The following is a 25,999-nucleotide window of genomic DNA, read 5'->3' on the forward strand; positions in this document are numbered from 1 at the left end:
TGCAGAGGAATTGTAAACTGAGCCCTCACTGGGGAAATGGGTTTGGCTGTTTAAACAGGGCAACCGCTCTTTAAACAGCTGAATGGGCGACATGACAAACTTGTGACAAGTAAATGTGCCACAATTACTCACTGAAATCTGTCACTGTTGTCTTAGACAGAAGGATGTCAAACAAGTTGGGAGGAAGTTAGATTTGTGATGTCAAAAGAATATGCTTTTGTTAAAACCGAAAAGACAAAACGCATGACTTCCTGTATCCTCGAGCAAAGACCTGTCAAATTCATGAACTAATCGTGTCGCAACAGTTGCATCGAGTACTTTGCTTGGCAGCAAGTATCCTCAGTTCAGTGTTACAAAATGATTCGTGCTCTCTCGTTCGCCCCGATAGATCGAAATTACGAAATAAAAACGATCCGACACAATCAAAAAGCGCATCTGGCATCAGTCAGAAAAAAAACAGAAATGCTGTGAAAATACAGCTTCCCATCTGGTCGCTCACTTTGTTCCTCTCCTCCTCTCGACAGTATCTCTTCACCCCGGACCACCCTCTCCTTCCCATCTTTCTCGCTCTCGTGTCTTTTATCACTCTCTCGCTCTCTCTCCATCCCAGCAGTTGCCAAGGCGATAGTGTTTTGTGGAGGCAGCTGGTTAGGGCTCATTTGTCAAGCTGCTGACCTGCCCTCCCTTCTCCTCCCTTCTTCCTCTCTCGTCCCCCTTTTGTTTTTTTTTTTTTTTTTTTAGCTGTTATTCGCAGAGCTAAAAAAGAAGCGGGGAGGTTAATTTTCACACCCGTACGTCCCAAACAATCACGCTGTGCGACTGAACACGACACATTTCAGCACCACCAATATGTTCATGGGAGTGTTCGTTTAAAAATAAGGTTAAATTAATATTTTATTCTGCTTGGGAATTAAGCCAGCAACAATTTCATGCTGTATACAGTAAATAAAGTGGCTGCTTCTGGGTTTGAGGTAATGATCTTGACGGGGGATTTTCAAACATTGATCACGCTTGGTGATAAAAATTGTGGCAGCCTGCCCGAGATAAAAGCTGACTTTTGTGGAAAGTGGGGTGAGAAAATGCCAAGACAGGATGTCAGTCCGGAGACTCTCTCTTTCCCCTCTCGCATGCAACCACACTTTTCCTTCGCCCTCTCGGCCTCACATTAGGGCAGCTGCCATTATAATTATCCATTCGATCCTGTGTTGACCTGTCAACAAGTTGTCAAAAAAAAAAGAAAAATGTAAAACCCAGCCCAACCAAAGCATGAACATATAAAGACTCATCAAGCTATTGTCAGGAAATGGAACTGGATTATTAAAAGAACGATTTAATTACCACAATAAAAGCTGATTTGTTTCAATTAGTCAATTATTCTAATTGTTTAAGTAGTAAAATGTGTATATAAATATACACAAATATGTAAAATGCCACAAGTTAAATACGCACACGCACACATGCACAGTAACAGGTGTGAGTCACCTGCCTGGAGGTGTTATTACTCTGTAACATGAGAACACAACCTTCACACCTCATGAAGCACAGCCGGCGTGCGGTTTGTACGTCTGCTTGTGTGTAAACGTAAAGAGGAAAAACATTCGAATAGACGTTGTTGTACAGTTTGCTTCGTTGTTCAGGTCCGCAGAAGAATTTATTGAAATAAATGCAAATCAAAGATATAGCCAGTGCACACACACACACACACACACAAACACATAATTTTAATCATTTGTCCTTTTGTAACAGAAAAACAAAATGTGGCTCTCCCACAACACTTGTTATCTTTCACTGCTAATTAATTCAGCATTGTTGTTGGGTTTTTTTTTTTTTTTACTAATGATGCTGCTGCCACAGAAGGATGGAGTGTGTACAGGTGCATGCATGTGACCTACAAACCTCATCAAGCCTCATTATCACATAATGCCTCACTGATATGACTGTACAGCAGCATTCAAGAGTACATGTGGCTTTATACAGTAGGTCTGTCCGTGTTGGCTCAGGTGATGTCTTTTAGCTTCTACATGTACTTTTTATATGTATTTGCATATTATAACGGAGTCTACACAATTATATTAACACTATATTATGACTGCAGTCTGCAGGTGTTAGTTGTGTGGTGTTTCTTTAATTTTATAATTGGGTGATTAGGATTTAGGATTTCTTAAGTCAACTTCACCATGCCTCCAGTGACTAAACACCTGAAGTATATAGTTTACTTCTCCCTCCACACCTTCATGGCTTCCGAACTGGGGATCTACATCTGACATGATTTTTGTAACTTGAAAAGTGACCATCTGAAATTCACACTTACTTCACGCTGAGATTGGCCGGCAGAGTGTGTTTGAGGTGTGAAAGTGAGCAGGGTTTAATTTCCCCCGCCCCCTTTTTTTTTTTTTTTTTTCCCATTTCTCTCATGAACAATCGTGTAAAACACTATGTCTGCCTTCCGGGAAAGACAGCGTGAGACTGTGCGGCATTATCCCATACTGAAGCGATTATCATGTCAATCCCTCCTATGATGAGCAGCTTTGTAGCCCCCTCGTCATCAGTGTGGTCATTTCAAACAGCCGTGAACACTTTTGCCCTCCGAGGTTGGATCACGCAGACTTTAGTAACAGCTAACCCAAGCCTGACCCTATAAAATGCTGTGTTGAATGTTCCGAAAAAAGAATAATGAATTTTTATTGTAAAATATGAAATAGAATAATAAAAACACTGATAGCTCAAAAGACTCAAAATCAGTAGCGCCGTAACTCTCGAAAATGAGGCATAAAGAGTTTAGGACTTTGTTTTTTCTTGGCTGAAGATCAATTACGTCACAAACAGTTGTCATAAATTGGTCGAGCTGACTTATTGAAAGTGGAATTTGAATGATAACCCAAACAACTCTATCATGAACTCTACTGGGATTCTGCTGGGAATCTTCAGATTAAAACCTGATTAAAATGACCCTTCGGCACAAACAAAATGCCACTTCAGAGTACAAACAAATTAAATCCTCCTCCATCTGACTATGTTTAAAAAAAAAAAAAAAAAACGCACACACACAAAACATACGTGATTGCATTTAAAAACCACATACAAACATCCCACATTCCTATAGCTTCCTATATGCATTTAAAAAAAGGACAATCTGTGCTGGTAATTGGAGTGTTAAGTCCCGGTCTGCTTGCTCTGTGTGTGTGTGTGTGTGTGTGTGTGTGTGTGTGTGTGTGTGTGTGTGTGTGTGTGTGTGTGTGTGTGTGTGTGTGTGTGTGTGTGTGTGTGTGTGTGTGTGTGTGTGTGTGTGTGTGTGTGTGCGTGTGCGTGTGTGTGTGTGAGTAGGAGGGAGCCTAATTTGATTCTCAACTGTACCATGTTTCTCCACTGGCTGCCTGTTTATGTAAATTGCATAATTGGCTGTGTATTTGTGTACATATGTGTGTCTGTTTGTGTGTGTTTTTTTAGCACCTCGCAGGGTCAAAAAGTGACTCTTTTGACCTTAATGCGTCTGTATTTGTGGAACACAAAGGCTCGTTGCCCTGGAAACACGACTTTCTTATGAACGGTATGATTTACCAGCTAATATGACACTGAAAATATTCAACCTGTCTGTCCTGTCCGCTGTCTAAAAATACTGTTTTAATGCAACAGCTATGAAAAAAAAAAAAAAAAAGTTGAATTGCTGGCCCATTTTGTATTAAGTGGTCTGCTAATTCCATCAGGACCGTCCATAATAAAAATAGAGCCACTTAGGGTGTTGGAAGGTGCTCTGGATAAATCTGCTCATCGTATGACAGGTGATGATGATAGTACTAGTTTGTAGTAAATTAGCAGTGGCAGTTAAGGGAAGTACAGTTAAGTTTAACAAGTTTTTCAGGCTAATACTCAGTTTTAAAGTTTTATTTTTACTGAAAAGAACACAGAGTTGCATCCGGTGTCAGGTCGGTGCAGTAACGCCACCCGTTTCCAGTGGAGTTGCCCCCATTTTAGTAGTTTCAGGTGAAAATATGTCATGTTTTATTAAAATGTCTATACAAAAAAACAAAAAACATTTGGTAAAATGGTTTTAGAAACGCAAGTCGTAGTTTAGGTAGCTTTAATACCAATTGTAATAATAACACTGGTAATGGTTGCAGTATGACTGTAGCGTCAACGGGAGACGCAGTCATAGTCTGTGACAGCTTGCAATCACAGTAACAGCAGCAGCTGTACTAGCAGTGGTCGTCTGAGTTACATGAAATGAGAAACAGTTTTTTTAATAAGCTCGTCAGATTCTGGCATCTGTACCGGCGCGTTACACCACAAGGTGAAAAGCAAGACGACACCCACACGAGCACACAAACAAGCAGAGCCGAGCCGGTATCGAGGTGATTTGACAGTGCCGAGCGTTGGTTGTGGTGTTGTCGATGTGCTCTCTCTTTCACACACACAAAACACACACACACACACAAAAACACACACGCACATTTCCATCTTTTGCTGAACATGCCAGGCGAGCCCTCACAAACTATTCCGGAGACAAATTGCCCAGGGCCTCTTACAGACAGAGAGAAAGTGAGATGTAAAAAGGGGTGGAAAAGGGAGTGAATGGGGGATAGAAAAAGTAGGGATAGTGAGTGAGGAGATTTAGAAAAGTTTAGGCAAACTAAAACTTTTTTCTTGACCCCCCCCCCCATCTCCCTCCATTCTCTCCTCCCATCACCGCCTCCATTCACACTCGTTAATCTCCCGCACAGTACCCTCCTGATATATATCTCTCTCTCCCTCTCTCCTCTATCACAGAAAACAGAATCAGGGTAAAGTCAGCCTGGAGGCAATCCTATTTAGATCAGCTATTTTGTGATTCCTTTTTTTCTGCAGCAAAAAAACGTTCATTGCTTTTCCCTGAAGGGACCCATCAGGGCCCCGGCAGCCCGTTTAGGACTTACACTGTGTGTTTCTATGGGAATGCATGTTTTCTAAATAACCCCATCATGGGACAAGCGTTGCAAAGTAATTGAGGTTATAGATGATACGGCATTTTTGTTCGGTGAACAGTCTTAACAATGAAACTGTTATTAACGTGACGCTCGTTTGCGCCAGCAAACACACAAAGAGTTTCTGTCTGTAATTCCACGGCAGCTATTTTTAACTCTCATCACATTAAAGGTGCGAGACTTTATCCAGAAGACAAAGCACAGCTCTGCATTTTCTCTTAATGTGCACCAACTGCCTCTGAAGCTGGGAAACAAATGTGTTATATTACCTAATAAAAGATTGAGGATGAAAACATTAATATGTCACTGAAATCTGGATGACACTTTTGGGAGCTCCAGAAGATATTCACCAAGTTTCCCAATTTTTTTTTTTTTAAACTGAGTTGTCTTATCAGCCTGATGTGTTTACGCAGGCAACTGGAAAATTAAATAGTTCAGTATGATTTTATTGTATTATGTCAGTTAGTTAATTGTGTGTGGTAACACGATTAAGACATGCAATTAGCCACTTGTTCCGCTTGCTGATGCTTTCATGAACACTACGACATCTCATACATTGCAATTCCTTTTATTAGAAAAAAAAAATCACATTATCTTAATCACCAAGTCTGTGTTTGTATTTGTCTTTTGATATAAAAAAAAATATATATTTTTTAATTATTTTAGATAATTATATCTTAAGAGGTTTAACTTAAACATGTAAAAAATGAAGGCTGAAATGACACCAAACTTCTGGGTCCTGAAGTAAGAAAATTTCATTAGGACTCCCAAAACTGACATTTATAACTACATTAATAAGTAATGTTCATGTGACTTGAAAAAAAAAAATCTTATCATAATTAGTTTTTTGGCAGCCTTTAACAAACCCCATTTCCCATAAGGCCAATATATTTGCAGGCCAAATGTCACGTCTCGTCAAAAGAGGTCCGTCTAAGAGTGTGTCAAAAGGTTGTGGTTCAGAGAAGACTGATTGCTGTAGAGATTTGTAGACCGCAGAGTTTACAACTAGAAAGTTGAAGAAATGACTTCGGAGAAGAGTGATGGTGAGTTTTATGGGTACAAATAAGTAGCCAGATTGCTGATTTATTTTTTTCTTCTTAATGGAATCAATCGTTTCTTCATGCTCACAAAGAAATTGTTGGGTAATAGTTCAAATTACCAACGTTCAACAGATGAAAAGAAATGCTGATTCGGGGATTGCACTTCAGTTACAGAAGGAACTCATGACATGACGTCGAAGCTGCGGGCTCTACGTTGTGCTTTTATACATATATATGTAACAGGGTAGTTGAATTATTCATGAAAAAAAAAAAAATCATAGCAGATAAATTGTGGGGGCATTTAGAGATTAGACACTGTGTGGGAATCAAACATGATTTTCTGGTTACAAAATAGAGTTTATCTCCGTACATGCATATAGATGTGGCCATGGTGGAAATACTTTCCGCTTCAGGCACTTGTACTGGAGTTTCTATTCATCCTAAGAAACACTCACATGTACACACACAGTAACCATGATAGCAGGAAGGACAGTCCATCATTTGATTTGGACAAAGTGTTATTAAAACCCACTTAGTCCTGGCTGTAAAAGCTATAAGCTATGGAAACTATGCAGTCTGCCACAGTCTGAAGAAGCCAGCCCTGCAGACATCTGCTTCAAATCTGACCTAAAACAGCCGAGGCGGAGACGCAGAGCGAGAGTTTTAGGCCGCTGTTACTAAGGCAGCATCTCTTCCATTCATTCCTCATGACAGCACACGTTGTTTCATGTCAGTACGACCCAACTTCATCTCGCAAACAAACTGAACATTTCCAAACAAGCACTGTAAGCAAACTTTTGGTTTCCAAGGCGAACTGTTGCAAATAACAACCAACGGCTGCCAGCTAGAAACACACAGGGCACTACGGTGCATCTCCTCCGCATTACATAGTTAAACCAAGTCAGGTATGGTTTATTTCTATGGTCCAAAAAAACTCTTACAACATAGTGAAAATATAAAATGTAGTAAAGTCAGTTTTGCCAAAGGAACTGGTTCAGTTTAATAAGTCCGATGAACTAAGACCAGTTAGTTCAGTCGCAGTTATGACATCTTTCAAGTTGCCACGTTGGGATAGGCTGAGTTGGAAGGTCTCTGGGTTATGTGGATACTTAGAATAAGGTTTGTCAGATATTCACACAACAAATACATGATGGTGATTGGTTGGTCCAAATGGTCCAAGGGGTCCTCATAAATTAGCACAAGGCATTAAACAATAAAAAGCTAATCTGCTGAAAGCCGTGACATTCATTGTATTCTCGCTAAAGCTACGAGTCCGACAGACCCTTCAGACCACGGCGGGAACTCTTTGCTGCAAACAATAATTTGCAGTGACACCGTGAACACACCCACCGCCCTGCCGTATGTGTGTGAGCAAAAGAGAGCGGGTGAGAAATCAAGTAGCCCACCTTATTGAGTGTTTTCCAGAAAACGATCGTTTTGCACACGACCGAATGCTCCAACCTCGTCGAGTGTTCGCTGGAAAACAGCAATTTCCCCCATTGTGGTCACGTCACCGCACGGACACAACTGTGCATTCAGTGTCACACTAGTGTGAGTGCATTTGTGCAAGAGTCCAAGTTAAACAGTATTTTAGCTATTTGCGACAGTGAAAAGGGCTTTTTAAAACAGTTGTGCGGTAACACACAACCAACCAATTAGTGAAACCACAAGATTCAAATCGACTGAAATTACAAGGAGAATAAATCCATGTCAAACTCACACAGGTTCAAACACAAGGCAACACCACTGACACTACAAGTGGCCATAAACCACTGATAATATATTGACAATGACAACATGAACCTGGAGTCTCTAAGCAACATAATATTGCGAGCTCGATGCCTCGTAGTTACAAAACCACCATTTACCAAGACCTGATCAATTCTACAGTGCTATCAACATCTGAGTCAATGTGTCAAAATAAAAGTGTGGAATCCAATTCATTTCATCATAATTTCATCGTAATAGTTTTGACAATGCACGATTTCAACAACAAAAGAGGGCTTTGAAATTGCGTTCCCTCTCAAACCACAGCGGCCAGCGCTGTACAAACATTTGTCCGATAGCCGGAGCTCATTTCCCACACGGCGAGCTGTTCAGGGTGAAGAGTGGAGCAGCTGGCTGTGAGCACAATCACCACTGTGGTGAAAAAGGCCTCCTGAAACGTGGTCGAATAGCAAAATCACAAACCGCACCATGAGTCACCATCAGATAATAAGTGTTCGGCTAAGAAGAGCTTTGAACTGAAGCTGCCTCGCTTCACAGCCGGGGGTTCTAAATGGAGTATCAAGCCCTTTTCACAGAGGAAATACAACAAGAAAGGTCTCTAGCTGGCTGCGTGACTGGTTGCTCTGGGATGTTCTCACACAGTACAAAGCCACCTAAAAGGGCAATGGGGATTTTGGTTCCAAAAAGCTTTTATGTATCTAAATTAACTTGTCCTGATGAATGTTCCTTCTTAGCATTTCCCCGATCGCCTGCTGTTTATTGACTTCTTGTACTTCGTCCAGCAACCAGCTCCTCCTTTGTTTTCCATTACGTGTCGTACTCAGAAGGAACTTCAATACTTCGCATTCAATTTCCATACCCCGACATACCATCTTAGAATTCAACCCATTGACCGTCCAACAAATAACCCAGTTTCCCAACTTCTTGGCTGCTGGAAGTCGAAACCTAAACCCGTTGTGCTGAGTGTACAGCAATATGGAGCGGAGGAATCGATAAAACCGACTGAAGACTAAAACAGACGCAAGACAGTCCAAAGCAAAGAGGAGTGACGAGACTGATGGAGATAAAAGAGGAGAGTGAATGAAGGGTAAAAAACACAAAGGGTTGGAGGGGGTGGGGGAGGCGGGGGCGAGGCGTTGGTTTCGCCGAGGGCCCAATGAGCAGTCCGCCTCGCTGCTCATCGTGACCACCACATCACACCCTCACGTTCTCACATCATCAGCAGTAACATTTGCAACATCGCACTGACAGTGTGAAAAATAATCCAGGAAAACATGGAGATAATGACAGTGAAGATGCTAAATAGCTGCATTAAAAAAAACGTAACGATTTGAGATCAAAGTTACTCACAAGATCTCGTCGTTTTGAAATTCCAGGACGCCGTGAGTGTCTTCGAAGTCCTCCCCGCCACCTCGCGCCGTTCCCTCCACCGTCTTGTAGGGCAGCATGACCACGCCGCGAGCCCCCGACGTTCGCAGCACCTTCACCTCCATGGCGCCGACGCTCTCGCTGACGTGGCACACGGGCTCCTCAAACGTAAAGATACCGGCGTGGTCGTCGTCGAAGATGGTGACGGTCGCTGTGGACGGCAAGCCGAGACAGGCCACTGAGTCCACGTGATTAGCCGACTCGCCGTCCTCGGGCTCCTCGCCTTCTGATGTCAACACCTTGACGTTGGAAATGTGAATCAGGAAGTTTTCGTCCTCCTCGAAGATGTCGTCGTCGATGATCCCCACACGGATCTCCTTCACGGTCTCGCCGGGCTTGAACACCACCACGCCCTCCGTGAACTCGTAGTCCGAGCCGGCGTTGGCCGTGCCGTCTTCCGTCCTGTACTCCACAGAAATCGTTTTGCCCACGTCGCCGCCGCGCCGCATCACGTTCACCGCCACGGTGCCGCAGTTCTCCAGGCACTGGTAAGAGCTGGGCTCGAAAAAGATCTTAGAGATGGGGTCGTTGTCGCAGACGTCGGAGCGGACCTCGTGCATGCTGACGGCCTTTCGTGCCTGATCGGCGGCGTGTTTTTTCAGGATGTTGCCAGCGCCTGTCATCAGCCGGGTGGCCTGGCAACGGTAGAAAGCGCGGCTCTTCTGCTGCTGGCTCAGGACTTGGTAGTTGGCCAGCTCAAGGAGTTGTTCCACCTGGTAATAGAAAATACAAAAAAAAACAAAAAAAAAGGAACAAACTGAGTAAAAACATGTTCTCCAGCACGATAAGAAGACGGGATTTTGAAACGTTGCTCCACATTAAATCCACCAAAATTGCCGACCCTCAGAGTGCTGAAGTAGTTTCCTCTCTACCGAGAGGAATGTTGCAATTGTCAATTTGTCTGCTTGAATTAGAGACGTTGTCAAACATGGAGCTTGTGCGGCTGGATTACATCATCGAAGTTGTCTGGGTAAATAAGTTCGAGTGGTGTGTCACATGGATGAATCCAACATTAGAAAGGAAGAACAGTGATCTTACAATGAGTCAGCGGTTATAATGTGTCGAGCCCGGTCTGGGGTAAACCAGATGTGCGTTGCGTGCCAAACCAGCCACTTCGTGCTCATCTGCAAAGTCTTTTTACTTGTCAAACTGGAAAGAAAAACACTTCCAAAAATAGCACGAATCTCATCTTTTTGTGGTTTGCCCAAGTCTGTTTTTGAGTGCAGCTTCATCTTTTTCATGTTCCAACACAAACTCTGACAATCAACACAGAGCTTTTTCAAGCTTTAGATTTTGGTATTCACCTCCACACCAGCTTGTATTTCACAGCGGCGGGGAAAGAAAGTCAATACGGCACAATATTGCAACTTTTTCTTCGCATTTATTTGCGAAAAATGCCAAGAATCTCTATTCTATTATAGAAATACATAAATTTGTCAGGTCCATACAACACTTAGGGTAGTTTTTATGACAGCATTGGTCTGTCTACTCGACTCATTTTGCCGGAATAAAAATGATTTAAGTGCGACGAACCGACTGATTTTATATGATAAAACGGAAGTTGACAGATTTTTGTGTTTGGGACATAATCCGTATTTGAAAAAAGGTAATAAATCACAGTGCATGGCAATACTCTGCATATTGCAAAGTGTTTAAAATTGCCATAATATCATTTCATGACTTGAAGTATCATCACAATATCGTATCACAGAGCCTCTGGTGATTCCCCACTTCTTCTATTTAATAATTATTGCATTTTCTATGCTCAATTTCATTTGTTACTGACTTTGTTTTAATATGAACAGGGCAAAACTAGCATTTCTTGCTTTGTAATTAGTAAAATACAGTCAGAAGAAAACTATTTGTTCTAGCTCGTATTCTGGATTCTGTTTTAATGCAGCCAGATTTATCATATAGCAGCTTCCATTTATATATTTACATATACGTAGGTTTCCATTTGTATTTTGTTTTTTTTTCTTTCTCCTCCAATCTTCCTGCAAACAACCGCTGAAAAGAAGATCATTTCAGGCTGACTATCAATTTCCAAGTCACAGAAAATGAGGAAGTAGTCGGGAAACAGGAAAGTAATTTTGGAGCTCTTACAGACCACAGATGATGTCACTTACTGTCAAAACATGAGGCCAAAACCCTGCTTGTTTTTGACAACTGGATAATAAATCCAATTATTAATCCATACAGTAATAAAGACAAAAGCATAAAAACCTATTCCAGCAGTCATAAACAGATGTAATATCTTATTACTGTGTTAACAATAACACTCTGCAGCAGCCACACCAAGACAGATTCTTAAATGTATTTCCTCATGGCCAGGGAATTCATTATCAATTCAAATAGATTATCTATTTTAATTTTCATGTTTACTTGTTGTTTTATTGGGTGCCAATTTTCCTTTGTTATTTTCTTTTCTATAGATTTACCTTCGTCAAATTAATCTGAGAGGCTGTGATTAGACCACAGCTGCATTCATCACCGTAATCACAGTGATAATAGAAGCAAATAGAAGGAGCATCGTCTGGTGCTGATTATTTTGACATTTAATTTCCTATACTAGAAATAACACTGGAAAACAACCCAACCGCAACAGGGACGGCAGTCTAAATATATCACTCCGTCTTCGTTACCGACCTCCTTGTCAGGGTGCTTCTGTTTGAGCTCCTTCAGGATCTTGGCCATGTCTCTGCGGGTCTCCTCCTCATCCAGGTCCTTCTCGTCTATATCCAAACCCAGTGGACCGTCCAGGAAGTCAACACCGTGAGAGTTCAGCATCTTCCCGTCCATCTCAATGTCCACCTTAACATGGAAAAGGAAGCAATTTAATCAGCAGCATTGATCTGAGGCTTCGGAACAATATGGCAAATCTAAAGGTCTCTTCTATTGTAATCATGAAGGTCAACTGAGAATTGTATTTATGTAGCAAGAATAGCGTTTCACAACCCTGCAATCAAAGGATGAGCTTTTGTGTTGTTAGTGTGAATCCTATCTAACATTACAGGTTTATGTCCCAATGTTTCCATTGTATCCAACAAGGCCATCAATCCCAGCGTGTTTTCTGGGTGATCATTTTTTGAAACTGATTTCTGTATTTCATTTTTTCTTAATAAAAATAAATAAATCAGTTTAGCTTGAGAGGATTCTTCTCAAAGTAGGTCAAGAGGAGATGGTTTGTGCTTAACAATATACTTTTGCTTTCACTTTTCAAAGATAAATGTGTACAGTACATGTGACCATGAGATGGTAGAAGAACAGGATTTTAATTGATGAGTAGGCGATGTCATTGACACTTTATTTTGCAGCTGTTGGGGTAAACGGGTTGTTCTGTTGTTTCATGCTTTCCTTTGAGATTGATTCTTATTGTTGAAATCTCTTTAAACAAAATGGCAGTTTAAAACTTCTAAATTATTACGCTTTTCCCTCAGGAACACTGTTGGGTTTAATTTAGTCGTTTCTTCTCTCCGGAAGTTGAGATGAAAGTGCTGTTTGTGTACTAATGGAGCACTGATTCTTAATAATCTCATCAAAGAACAACAAGCAATAATAACATGAGCAATTTTCAAATTTGGAAGAAGAGACACTCAGCGACTGAATTAACTGAGTGACAAATAAATGCACCGCCAATGCTTGAAATTTGATTAGATGTGCGCGATGCACTGAATCATCGCAGAAAGCTTCAGAAACAGGAAATTAAAAGATGATCATACTTGAAAAGTTATTCTTGTGTGTGTCCGTGCAGTAATATGCTTCATAGCATTAAGTTTACTTTGGCAGAAATCCATTTAGTAATAAAGATAATTGTTTCAGATAGATGTGAACTCACTTCCGCCTACATAGAGCACCTTATCTTTTGCACTCTGTGTTTGGATGAGTACAGCTTAATTAATTTTCACTGGTTGGCTGTTCTCTGGCTGATATGCCTCCAACAAGAACAAGCTCCAAGTATTCTGGCTTCTGAAAAGCTCACCAGTAAATGATTGGTGTGATGTGGGAACAAGGAAATATCCAGTTAACAAAGAAAAAGGCGGTCACGTGTTAAAGTGAGTTGCAAACAAGAAAAGGTCAGTGTCACGATCTAAACCACTTTATTTTGGAGATAAAAGTGAAAGTGAGCAAACCTACGATGGGGATAATAAATGGCTCATTGCAAAGTAAAAGTGTCGGCTACGTGCAAAAGTATGGCAGAGTACAGCAGGTCAAAGTTGGATGAGTGACACAAACTAAGCTGTAAATTGGTTCAGCTAACCTAAGGGTCTCCTTAAAACCTCTCTGACTCTGACTGTAGCCAAAACTACAAAACACAATTCCTAAATTGTGATTAATGTAAAGATAATAACAGTCTCTGAAGTGCTGGAGAACGTATTTATCATTGTGTTAAAAAATAATCCTTTTCCTCGTCAGTAGTAATGGTCGTAGTAGGAGCGTTAGTTCCTATGAGCATACCTTGGATGGAAGTGGACGGTCGCCCTCGGTCTCGATGATCATGCCACGCTGCTTGCCAGTGCGGTAGCGCTTGTACACGTACTTGTAGAACAGCAGCCGGCGGTCGGCCACCCAGGCGAACAACACGCAGATGGGGAAGAAGAAGAACGTAAGCAGCCCCTCCCACACCTGCACGACGCCAGGCGAGATCACCGACAGGATCAGGTAGAGCCAAATGTAGGCGAAGATACTCCAGGTGGCCGTGACGAAGAAGACGCGGAGGTGCTTGACCCTTCTCGTCTCGCCGTCGGGCACGACGTACACACAAAGCCCGATGATGACGAACATGTTGAACGCCGCAGAGCCCACAATGGTGGAGGGGCCCAGTGTCCCGGCATGGAACCCGTGACCCACGACTTCTATGACGGACAGCAGGATTTCAGGAGCCGAAGAGCCCAGAGCCATGAGGGTGAGGTTGGAGACGGTCTCGTTCCAGATCCGGACGGTCGTGGTGGTGGTTTCCCCGTTGGGTTTCTTAATGGTGATCTCCTTTTCCTGTGACGTGATAACCTCTATTGATGCCATGAAACGGTCTGCGATGATTGACACGCCCAGGAACATGTAGGCCAGAGCCACAAAGTACACCGTTGCTCGGGCGACCTTGTCGCCAAAGGACGGGTTTTGGGGTTCCCACACGGGAAGGACAACCCCCTTTGCACACGCCTCGGGCTTGCTGCATTCAGTCTTGTTGGTGGACACGGCCGAAACGGAGCCACCCAGGTTCGGCTCAGGTGGAGCGCCGGCCAATGAGGGGTGGAGCTTGAGGAGGATGATCACCGTGACAACTGCCAGCCTCAGGGCAGGCGAAAGCAGGGAGGAGGGATCCCAGCAGCCCATGTTGATGTCAAGATCAGTACTGTCAGGTGACAATTAATGAGGATGTTGAACCTTCAGAGAGGAGAGAAGCGAATACAGACTGTTAGTCATAAACCCAAAGGATGTTGGTCAAAATTGTCACGTTTGGTTGTTACAGGTGTGATGATGAGCTATAAATATTGATTTTGCAGTAAAACTTTAACATCTCATAATGGATAAGAGAACAAAACAGAAACATTATACATTGTTGCATTTTAGTCATGATTCACTTTGCATTCATACTAACACTTCTAAAATTGAACCAGCGGATGTAAAGAAAATGCATATGGATAAGGTCACAACCCACACAGACAGCTTTCCTATATTTTGCAAACAAAATTACCAAAATTCTATAAATTCCAGTCAAATTTCCATACATGGTGGGATTTGTAACAGCTAAAAACTCTCGCAGAGCTTATGGAAGATAGAAAAGAGACAATATGCTGCAAGGAAACTGCCGTTCTGACACCTGAAACCAAACTGCAATGGGCAACAAATCTCTGTTTGTTTAGACATTCCGTGCCGAGTTCATACTTCCATCAAACGGCCCTAATGTTCCCTTTGAAGTGCACTTGTTTGGTGCAAACGGAGGTTCAGAAGGCAGCGTTCATGCATCAGAGTGTGTTCAAACCAAACCTGTTGAGTCTGAGCCCACCTTGAAACTAGATCTCACTTCTACAAGAAGTTCACTCCAGTATAACCGACTAATCTCTCCGAGTGCAGCTTCTCATCCAAAATCTGTGCGGATAACAACTTTGGTTTTTATATTTGTTTAACTTCAAGTAAACAGTGAAGCAGTGAAAGGTCAAATCTGCATCTGTCGGAAAAAATCCAGCTGACACGGCGATGTCAACTCTACAGACTTCTGAGCGCTGATCCTGCTCACGATAGACAAAAAAAATAAATACAAAAAAACAAACAGCCCAGTTCACCAGGAGGCAACCTGGAAAAAACAACACCACAAAAATGAAAACATATGTTTCAGGTCGGACGTTTGCATAGCTGTTGAGTGGCAGCAAGTTCAAATAACCACACCAAAGAAGAAACTTCAGCTCATGAGTTCAGCACTACTGACTTTCAAGGAGCAGCTTCTCAAAATCTCCGGGCCTCATTTCTGCGGCAGTAATACTCTGCTCCACCTGATATAAGGTGACCAAGCATGGCGACTTCTGATAACACTCTGCTTGGCTTCTGTCAACAACACTGGCTTGTAAATTGGGTTACTGTAATAGTTTTTTTCAGATAGCCCATAAAATGGCCAATAAAAATAATAATAATACATACGTAAACAAATACAATCACTGTAGGAATAACATCTTTTGCTGGGAATCAATTTCAATGAAGTTAACGTGTCCCTGTAGCCCAACACGCAGCGCATTCAGCGCATTTACCGCATTTACCGCATCTGACAGGCTAATTGCATATCATCGGGTCATTTTCCATAGAGAATCTAATCCATCTGTAAATAGTTTTGTCCGGTTATGAATCTAGACTTTGCACAGAGTGCTCACATTTTGTGTAATTAAGACTCTTTGCTGCGTGTTTGAATGTGCACAAGTGCATCCAGACTAATTACCATCATTATAACAAACTTTATGTAGCCGAGCACAATCACGGAATGCTTTACAGAGAGGAAAACAAAATGCAAATGCACCATTACCAACAATTCTTCACTGATTCAGACAAGCATTTCGTTTCTTAGAAAACATATCTACCGATGCAAATTAGTTGTAACATTCTAGGAAACAGGGGATTGAGGGCTGTGCTGGCCAGGAGAAGCATGCACGAGAGTCAGCAGCTGCCGTGTGGTTCGGAGAGGATCAAATCAACTGGAAGCCTGGAAATGCAAAACCTTCAACGGATCAGCAGGAATTTAAAATCACTTCTAAAATGAACAAAGTTGTGAGTGATTATATATTTTAGTTTAAACTTCTCAGGAGACGGATATGAATCCTCTCCCAGGGTAAAATAAAAACAAACAAAAAACCTGCCACAGAATAAAAGAGCGTCCACACAGATTTGCATGTTTGTCTGCATATTCCCAACAGAGCTGGTACACCTACAGAGAAATAAAAGAATGCCTCTCTGCCTTACAGTATAGTCTATGTGGTGATTTGTATTGTGAACAGTTTGAGCCAGATTTTTTTGGACCACATCAGATGTAATATTGCTCATATTGTCTATTAGTAGGGAATACGTACAGTATTTTATTTCTCTGTGTAAATGTTGGCAGGTTGAAGTCATTTAAGGGATACGTGTCCATTCATACAGTCTATTGTACTGGATTGATCCCAATATTACTAATTGCATCTGATGGTTAGAATTAGTATTTACAGTCTCAGTACAATAATTCAATGACGTGTTTATTGATATAATTTTTTGAACTTGTAAGCGTTCTAAACGTTCTGAGGTCAAAGGTTGTAAATACCACAAGAAGGGGACTTTTATCGTGAACACTGGACATACGACCCCATTTAAAAGGCAGTAGAACAGCCATTTGTAGTCTAAATGAAATATTCTGAGCAATTTATAATTTAAAAACGAGCAAAACTTTTTGTTTACTCTTGATTTGCGAAACTACAAGACCAACTAACCAGCTCGCACACAGCTCGGAGACTTAAGTTTGCAAATTACAGGAAGAAGACTGAAACAGAGTAAGAGTTGGGATCAGTGCAACAGGTGGTCTTCTGGATGGCAGACAGCGACACAGGATGGTCTTCCCTTTACTCACCCTCACATCTGGAGAGACAATTAATCAGGAACAAACTTTTACTCCTTTGTAGAAACACACACACAAGCAATCAGAGATCAATAGCGAGAAGCAAAATCCGAAACAAACATCAGCTCAGAACAATCCTCAAACAAGATTCGTCCACCTTCCAGCATCCATTTCCCAATAATTAACTGTTCACACCTTTACATGCAGACACAGCGCATCTTAGCAGGCGTCAATAGTTACATCAGTACTTTTGTAACAAGATACTCATGATATGTAAAGTTGTAAATCCTCTAACAACATGAATTACATTTTCTAACAAATTACATGAAGCGAGGCTCGGGAGGCGCTGACACTATTTAAAGCTAAATGAACAACACAGAATCCACCGGGGATGTAGTCAATGTATAAATGTTCATTGAATGCGGCGTAGTATAAACTGTGTGTGTGTGTGTTGTGTGTGTGTGCCGAATGGTGTTGACCGATACTTGCTGCATGAATCAGTTCCTACGTAATGGGAAATCACTCCACTAATGGTGAATTCAAATATTTGGGTTGAATAAACCAAATGTGACAAGTGTTCAGTTTGACTGCTACGCTGATGTGTACCGAGTGGACTCAGCTGTGGTGAGAGGGTTTTTTTTTTGCTCAGACGAAAATCAACTCGGAACAAAATTACACGTCTACTTAATTTCACTTCAATTCGCTAAGCTCATAGCTGAACATTTTACCCCCGGTTAATGGGAGCCAGCAGCTCCCTGCCTTCTACGGCCTTTTTGTGTGGTCGCAGAAGGCTTTATGTGGCATTTCCAAGGGATCAATAATTCAGTGCTTGGGGATTTGGTTGTTTTCACTTAAGGATGTCATTTTTCTAACAGGCTGATGGCTGAACAGAGTGCCCTCACACAGCTGTTCTCCAGACGGCAGAGTGTTTTCTCTTCACTGCACCAGTGGACTCTGAAGGTGGGACTCATGAAATCCTAAAAGATAGAAACTGTTGGAGCTGTAAAAAGGTCAAACACTCTACTGTCAAAGGACAAAAACAGAAATGTGTGAATACAAATGTACAAGATTAATTTAAATTGTGTCTTTAACAGGGTGCTGTGTAAAAATACAGTATATAATAGCTGTCTGTGGCAAATCCTTCAACTTTGTCCAAAGCTCGGATCTCACCATGATTATAACAAATGTACATTTTTCAAAAAGTCATCCAATCAACACGACCAAACAGGTTGTTGGTTTCTATCCTCGAATACGACCCAAAGACATGCTGCCTAAATTACTGCCCCTGGTTTAGTAATTATTTCCTCCAGGTTATGCAACCTCCATTGTCACAGCAATAGTAAACGCAGTTTTAAAATACGTTTTCGATTTGTGTTTGGAAATGGGAAGTAAACACCAAGTCTCCTGTCATATTGAACCGTCCACCCAGCCCACCTCCTCCTAATGAAAAACTCATTAAACAGACAAACTCCGTCACTTCTCCGCGACATCAGTTTGTCGTTATTTATACGACAGCTAGCGGTCACTTAGCTTTAAAACGTAACTGTGGGTTGCAATAAGCTCTGTGCGCAAAAGACTAATTGGGTGTTCTCTTTTTTGGAGCCGAACAGACTAATATTTTTGTCAAAGAGAAATACACATTAAAAGGAGACACACATCAAAATTTAACAAACTCCCCACGACGGGGAAAAACTGGTAATTTATACCAGATGCTTTATGTTTTATTCTTTTTCTGTGTATCAACTTATTCACGCAGAAGCTAATAGGAAATTACTGCACAGAGGCTGCCATTGGTTTTCAATTAGTCATTAGTTTAAGCTGTTCTCGATGCCGCGGTGTTGGAATGGAATGAAGCTTTCCGGACTAAATGCTTTTTATCTCACAATTTATTCCACACTGTGACTATGAAGATAGCCTAAAGAGTTTTACAGGGAGAGAGTTCGGCAGCTTAGCTTCATTGAGAAGATTGATACGGCTATCTTATTGTGTATTGGATATTCAATTTTATTCATAAAGCGCCAAATCACAACCCAAGCTATTTCAAGGCACGAAACAATAAAGTCCTTAGAAAAGAACCTGACGACAGAGAGGAACCCAACAATTCCCACATGAGCGACAGCTGGGAGGAAGAAAACTCCCTTTTAACAGGAAGAAACCGCCAACTGCGGGAAGGAAAAACTGTCTATTAACAGGAAGAAACCTCAGACAGAACCAAACCATCTGCCTCAACCAGTGGGGGTGCAGAGGAGAGCGGAGAGACAAAAGAACAGCATAGAGATCCAAGAGATATGAACCTACAGCTATAAACTGGTCATCTTGGCTTAGCAGAGGTGTACTGATGCTCAGTGGTTTTACATTTGATCATCACATTACACCTCAGATGATCATCTGTTCTGATTTTAATGCCCTGTTTGATGCATGACTTCAAAATACATCCTGCAGCAATGTCCGGCTGCAGGTCTCTCCCTGCATTACGATCATTAGATAAAGGAGAGATTAATGCCCTGGCTGGTATCAGCAACAAACTAAAGGGTGCACGTTTATGTGTCTGCTGTTAACTCTAGAGAGACTTAGTTTGAACAGTGGCTGCTATTTTGGATTCTGTAATCGAAATATGAGGTTTCAGAATATCCAGCCGCGATTTTCCCTCGAGTTACAACCTCAAAAACCTGGCTTCATTTCAAAAGGAGCACAACATAAGACGAGTCGACCCGGCTTCAGAGAAACACACAACACACACACACACAGACTGGACCACTGAATTCTGCTCCCCGGAGGCAAAAACAAAAGCACAATGCATAAAGTCAAGGAAAACTAAAACCATGTGCTGCACTGAGGCAAGCTGTTCCTTCTCTGCCCCAATACTGTCATTCCTTGGGAGCCTCTGAAGGCAGCACCCAAAGGTGCCAAGAACACAGGTTATTGGACCTACAGGCAACAGGGAAAGGACAGCGAGAAGACAGGGCAGCGCGTAAGACATGAGCCAAGATGTTCATCTAAAACTGAATCCTGCACAGAGAGCGAAAGGACCGTAAGTGATGTAGCGGTAAAACGATTTAAAGCAGAGAAGGCGATGACCACGAGGATCCCAATGAAAACGAACCGTGTGTTATAAGAACACAAAGAAAAAGACTCAGCTCGGTGCGCGGACGAGCAGCCCGTCTAAAATGCTTTTTCCTCGCCACGGGACAAGAGGCGGTGATAAAATATTTAAAACTGTGAATGAAAAGAGAGACAAAGAAAAATGGAAAAATAAATCGAAAGGGGAGCAGGAGGGCTGTAGGGGAGAGAGAGAAAACAGTGAGATATCCGGAGGGGAAAAAAAAAAAAAAAAGGGAGAGACAGACAGATGGAAAGAAGGGAGGAAAGGAAAGGAAAGGAAAGAGACGGCTCTTCTCATCCTTCGTACTCTCACTTCTCTCAATGAAATAAAACCGTAGGGTATATTCCACTTTGTGCATGTGTACGAGCAAGACAAAACGGACACACACACACACACACACACACACACACACACACACACACACACACACACACACACACACACACACACACACACACACACACACACACACACACACATTAGGCTCTGAGAACAACTGAAGATTAATGGTCTGCGTTTACCATCATTACAGTGATGTTGAGCTCTTTTAGCCTGGATCTGCCTCGCAGCCAATATCCGAGCCAAGATGTCTTGTCATATTATTACACTCAGACCGGCGCTGTAATACACGGGATTACTTCCCACTGCCTGCCTCTGGTGTCCGTCTATCCATCGACATCATCTGTACATCTGTCTGTGCGTCAGCGGCCATGAGCATGTGGGAGGCAGTGACGATGAGCCAACAGTGGGAAACAAACAGGAGTTGTGCAAGCAGGAAAAAAATGAAAACGAAAAGAGAACAAAACAAAAAAATCATTAAAAGCAGAAAAAAAAATGAAAAAAGAAGTCATATCACTTCGCTGCTCATTCATGGAAGAAGAAATAACCACAGGCAACTCTGCTGCATATAAACCTGCTTCGTAGGTGCTGGTGGTGTGACCTGTGAACGCGGCTCACGGATATCTTCCATGACGTGAATTTATTTTGCTACAGAGAGATAAAAATCTGCCTCCTTTTCCAGTTAGACTCGAGTATCACGAGAATCTGTGTTTTTTTTTTTTCTCCTGGACAGCTTCTATCATCGGTCCACCTGAAAAATCTGAAACATGTTTGAGTCTGTGGCAAACGGTCAACGCGCCTCATCGTAGCTTGATGTTTTTCTGGCTGATGTCTCAAAACGCTTCAAGACGGATATAAAAACTTGTTAACGTACCTGCACTTAAAGCTGCAGCGACACACACTCCTACACGACCGGTTGGTCTAATTATATCGCGCAGTGGTAATTAACACCTGATGACATCCCGCAGCTCTACTGTGCGTTTTAGCGACTTTCAGCCCCGTTTTGTTTTCGCTTTCGTTCACTCACACCGCAGTCAAAAACCTTGTTTTCAGCATTGAAGGCAGCTTTTATCAGGACAAAATAAAAGCACTAATCAACTTTACACCAAACTGCTGACAGACAACGTTTCGCTGCTAGCTGGGGAACATAAAGCATCTAGCGGCTTAGGAGCTATATTTCCTCGAGGAGTTGGCAAATTGACTGTTCCTTTTATTAAACCTGTAAAGTCGCAGACACTCCTTGGGTGGTGTAGCACTGATGTTCAGTTCTAAAGTAGGGTTAGGTTAGGTTAGGTAGTAAAGTCCCATATTAATGTAGAATAACGCCACAAAGGTCAACTGACTTCTTCTTAACTACCTGCTTTCACCTACCAAACACCTCACTGATTCACAGGATGCTACACTAACACTAAGCATGCTATGCTTAAACACCCAAGTAAGGCACTACCTCATGAACGACTTAACAACAAAGGTGAGAGTGAGCAGCATCTCACTGTGGTTTACAAGTGGGCAACCCCCTTCACCTGTGTTCCATCGAATTAAAACCGACCTTTCATTGATCGGGTGGCCAGAAACGGTGCAGATGAATGCTGATGTTGCTCAGCCTCCAACTGGATCTCAACTGTTTGTCCACACAGTTCACAGTTTTTGTGTCGGTTTGTCCAAAAGGCCTAAACTGTAAAGCAATCTGAGACAAATATGCTGTACATGAATTAATCTCATATGACCTCAATACGCTTTTTTTTTTTTTTTTCTTATATAAGCTTTCATCTATCTGTGCTTCACTACTCTACATGTAAACATGTTTGGATTCATACATACTTTATCACTGAGCCTATCTCTGGTAGGCGGAGGTTGTGCCCGAACCCGATCAACCGCTGACTGCAGGGACTCTTCAGAAAGCTGCTGTTCTGCAGAATTAGCCCGTATTTCCTGTAAACACCGCTTCTTCGATAATGGAGGTAAAATTACGAGTGGCTGCGTTCACCGGGGAGAAACGCGTGACACTTACAGATTTGCAACCCTGCTAGAAAGAGACACTTTGTCTACGTGCCGGAGAGAAGTCTGGTGTTTCTGCCACCAAAACTGACCCCGCAAGCTGCACGTCTGCTGAAGTCACCGCCTCATTTGTAAACAATGCTTCCACTAAGATTTACAGTGATTTAATTGCATTGCTCCGTGACACGTGTGCTTTGTTTGCCACCGTTCACTTCCACGCTAAAGATGCACAAATACATTCATTTCACGTTGGCTGCCGGCTGTTCTCCACATGTTACTGGGAACACGTGTGACGCACAGGCCCAGTCAATCCGGTTCGCAGGAATCTTGCTCGTGTTATTTAGTTCATCTGTTCATCCAGATAAACTGAACCCGACAACAGTGATGAAGCAGCGCACCCACGTATTAACCTAAAGACTTACATCGACAGCGGAGGTCGCACATATTATCCACACATTATATTCAGCGTAACTACCAGAGAACTGTGATGGATGCTGAGTTTGCAGTGAAGCCACCGATCTGAGTATTGATTTCTAACAGATGAACTCTGCCTCTGGGTTTGACACGGGTGGCTACCTATTAGGTCATTAGACGCCGCACTGATTGCGGTGGCAGTATCACCTAACAGCATGTGATACTATGCTTCAGGTTCATTGGCTGTAGTTTTTTTTTTTTTTTTTTTTGAAGAATTTACATGTAATATTAAAAAAAACTGTACGATTTGATTTAAAAGAAAAATGGGGGAAAAAAAAAAAGAAAAAAAAAGATCAGAAAAACATTGTGGTGACTGGCAACAAAATCAACATCTCTTTTGCATTTTCTTCAGATTTTTCATTGCAGAAGCAGAAGCGCAACCTGACTCGCCTTCAGGTCGACCCTGTTCACTGTAAACTGCAGTGGACAGGGTCCCTGTGGAGAAAGGAGCAGATCGACAGTTTGGTGTGTGGGAACACAACATATAGATGGAAATCTGTCTCATAATGATCTCAGTCTTGTTAAAATAGGATGTTTCTTGCCACTTTTTTTTTTTTTTTTTATACCAAAGATGAAACCCTCACCAAATTTTACACCAAAAAAAACTGTTGAACATAACAACCCAGGAAGAAAAGGCCTAAATTCAACTGACAAGAACAACAAAAAAAGGAAAAAAAAATAACAATCCTTAATTGGAAATGTTTCTAGTAGCTGCATGATGTGTATGATAATATTCATACCACGGATCACGTACTGTACAGGCAGCACTGCTAAACCTCCAACCAGGATGAAGCTCAGCCTCCTCTCGTGCGTTTGCTCCTGACTTATTTACAACGTAGTGACCCAGCAGTTGTTACACTCTAGCAGCCACAAGCCCGGAGAAAGTTGCTTGCCTTGCTGTGTGCGGTACAATCCCCCTCTACCAGGTTGAAAACAGGCCCAGTCACTGCTTGATGCAGACCCACTGAGACGCGACCTGAATCTGGCGTCAGATATGGAAAAAAAAAAAAAAAGTTCGGTTTTATTATTAGAAAATGAATCACTTGCTGATAATTTGAACTCATTTTGTTGTGATGCCGAAAAATGAAACATCACCACTGCATCACTGTGGGAAGGTGAATAAAGCAGTAAATACCTCTGGCTGCGTTTTTTTTTTTTTTTTCATTATCATGAATACATATTTCATACCCTCCACAGTGGATGAGCTACAGTTCCTCTGTGTCATGCTCATAAAGCCCCGACTGAAGTCAGCTGGAAAAGAATCGCCCGGAAAGCCTTGATGGTACCTGCCTAATGTGCCAGGCACTCCTCACAAGACGGAGCGTTTGTAGTGTCACATCAGGGAGATACAAAAAAAAAAAAAAAAAAGCTGCAGTTATGTGTGAAGTTCTGGCTGTTTCATTTCTCTTTTAAAAAAAAACATTTTCCAAACACAGAAAAACAGAAAAGTACATCTTTGTGCCTGGATTTCACATTCAAGACAAAAAAAAAAAAAAAAAAAAAATCCAACTGATTCTTTTCTAATTCAGAAACCCAAACTCAATCACATGGGTCCAAACTCGGATTTTCTCCACTACCTGCTCTGCACTGATGCGCAAACGCACTCCACCTGCTCCAACCGAGCTGCACTGTTTGGCGCAAAGGATGGGGACCTGCAGAATTCCGCGTTTGTGGCTCTCAATGCGTATTCATCCTTTGAGGATTACCATATCTAAGGGGAGAGTGGGGGGGAAGGGGGAGATTTAGCCGGGACTGCGCATGTTTGTCACCCAACTTCCACACTGAACGCCCATAAAAAGGTGAGAGCGTGGTTATCTGAACGTGCTCTGCATCCGTAATCATTATTCCTCTATAAATAAGTGAGGCAGGCGGCTGGACTTAAAACATGCGAAGAGGGTGAGGAGAACAGGGGAGGAGGGTGGGAGTGAAAAACAAAATAAAATAAATAAAAAAAATACAGCCCCCGAATCCACCACCGGTGTTTTAATCGGCTGCTCATTTTCACGAAAAAACAAACTGACAAACACCTCCTATCGCCCCCACTGATGTCCGATTCTCTCTCCCTGCACATCTCCAAATCACAGAGGAGGAAAGGCGCAGTGTGGAGAGCGTGGCAGGGGAGGATGGGATGAGGAAACATCGTCTCCACATCGCATCCAAAACCCTTCAGACGCATGGTGCTTTCAAGTCTCTCCAATCGGGGCTCCTTGATACGAAACGGTCCCTTTTGCGTCCCATTCATTCCACCTCCCTCCAAAAACACACACACGAAAAAAAAAACTTGGTTTCACCAGACAATGAAATAAAAGGCATTCATCACTATTAACATCATTATCTTCACTGAAAACGCACCAAAAAAAAAACAACTGCAGATTGTCCTACCTTTTTTTTTTTTTTTTTTTAATCCGGAGAGTGTCCACAATCCGGAGAAGACAGCCCGTAGTAAAAGCAGCTCTACAGCTCTACTAGTAATACTCGCAGTGCAAGGAGTAAGAGGAGAAGGAGGAGCAGCAGGAGAGGTAAGCCAGTCGTGGGGAATGGAGCGGGGAGCTCTTATACGCCAGCCAAGACGGCGTATCCAGCGAGCGAGACGCACAAAAGGAGGAGAGAAGAGTCCGGATTCCCATGCACTGGCAATTTTTTATTTGTTGCTGTTGTTTTCTGCTGTTGCCGACTTCTCGTTTCCATGCAGCGCGACCCGAGTGACCTGTACGATCGGACGACCGGCGCGGTGCTTCATCAGCAAACCCGCATTTGTCGGGACGAGGCGCGCAGCACCGCGGACTTCTTCCTCATTCTTCCCTTCCCGTATCCCCCCCACCCCTTTCGCTCCCTTCGTGCAAGCGCAAAGAGAGAAAAGAGA

The 25,999-nt window shown here is 42.4% G+C and overlaps 1 protein-coding gene across 3 annotated transcripts in view; it reads right to left on the reverse strand.

Annotated features, from left to right (window-relative positions):
• Positions 1-25,531, reverse strand: part of slc8a1b (solute carrier family 8 member 1b) — a 140,544-nt gene extending 115,013 nt beyond the window's left edge. For all 3 annotated transcript variants that reach the window (XM_069712310.1, XM_069712311.1, XM_069712309.1), the window contains exons 1-4: positions 25,519-25,531; positions 13,610-14,536; positions 11,801-11,965; positions 9,077-9,867 (exon numbers count right to left, since the gene is read on the reverse strand). In XM_069712310.1, the coding sequence (XP_069568411.1) occupies positions 9,077-9,867; positions 11,801-11,965; positions 13,610-14,485 (1,832 nt within the window). In that variant the 5' untranslated portion in view covers positions 14,486-14,536; positions 25,519-25,531. The remainder of the gene's footprint in view (positions 1-9,076; positions 9,868-11,800; positions 11,966-13,609; positions 14,537-25,518) is intronic.
• Between the last annotated feature and the right edge of the window lie 468 nt (positions 25,532-25,999).

The sequence above is a fragment of the Brachyistius frenatus genome, unplaced genomic scaffold, assembly GCF_029030835.1.
Source record: "Brachyistius frenatus isolate BFR_SWC_R1_liver_20210118 unplaced genomic scaffold, ASM2903083v1 Contig_108, whole genome shotgun sequence".
Lineage (NCBI taxonomy): Eukaryota > Metazoa > Chordata > Actinopteri > Embiotocidae > Brachyistius > Brachyistius frenatus.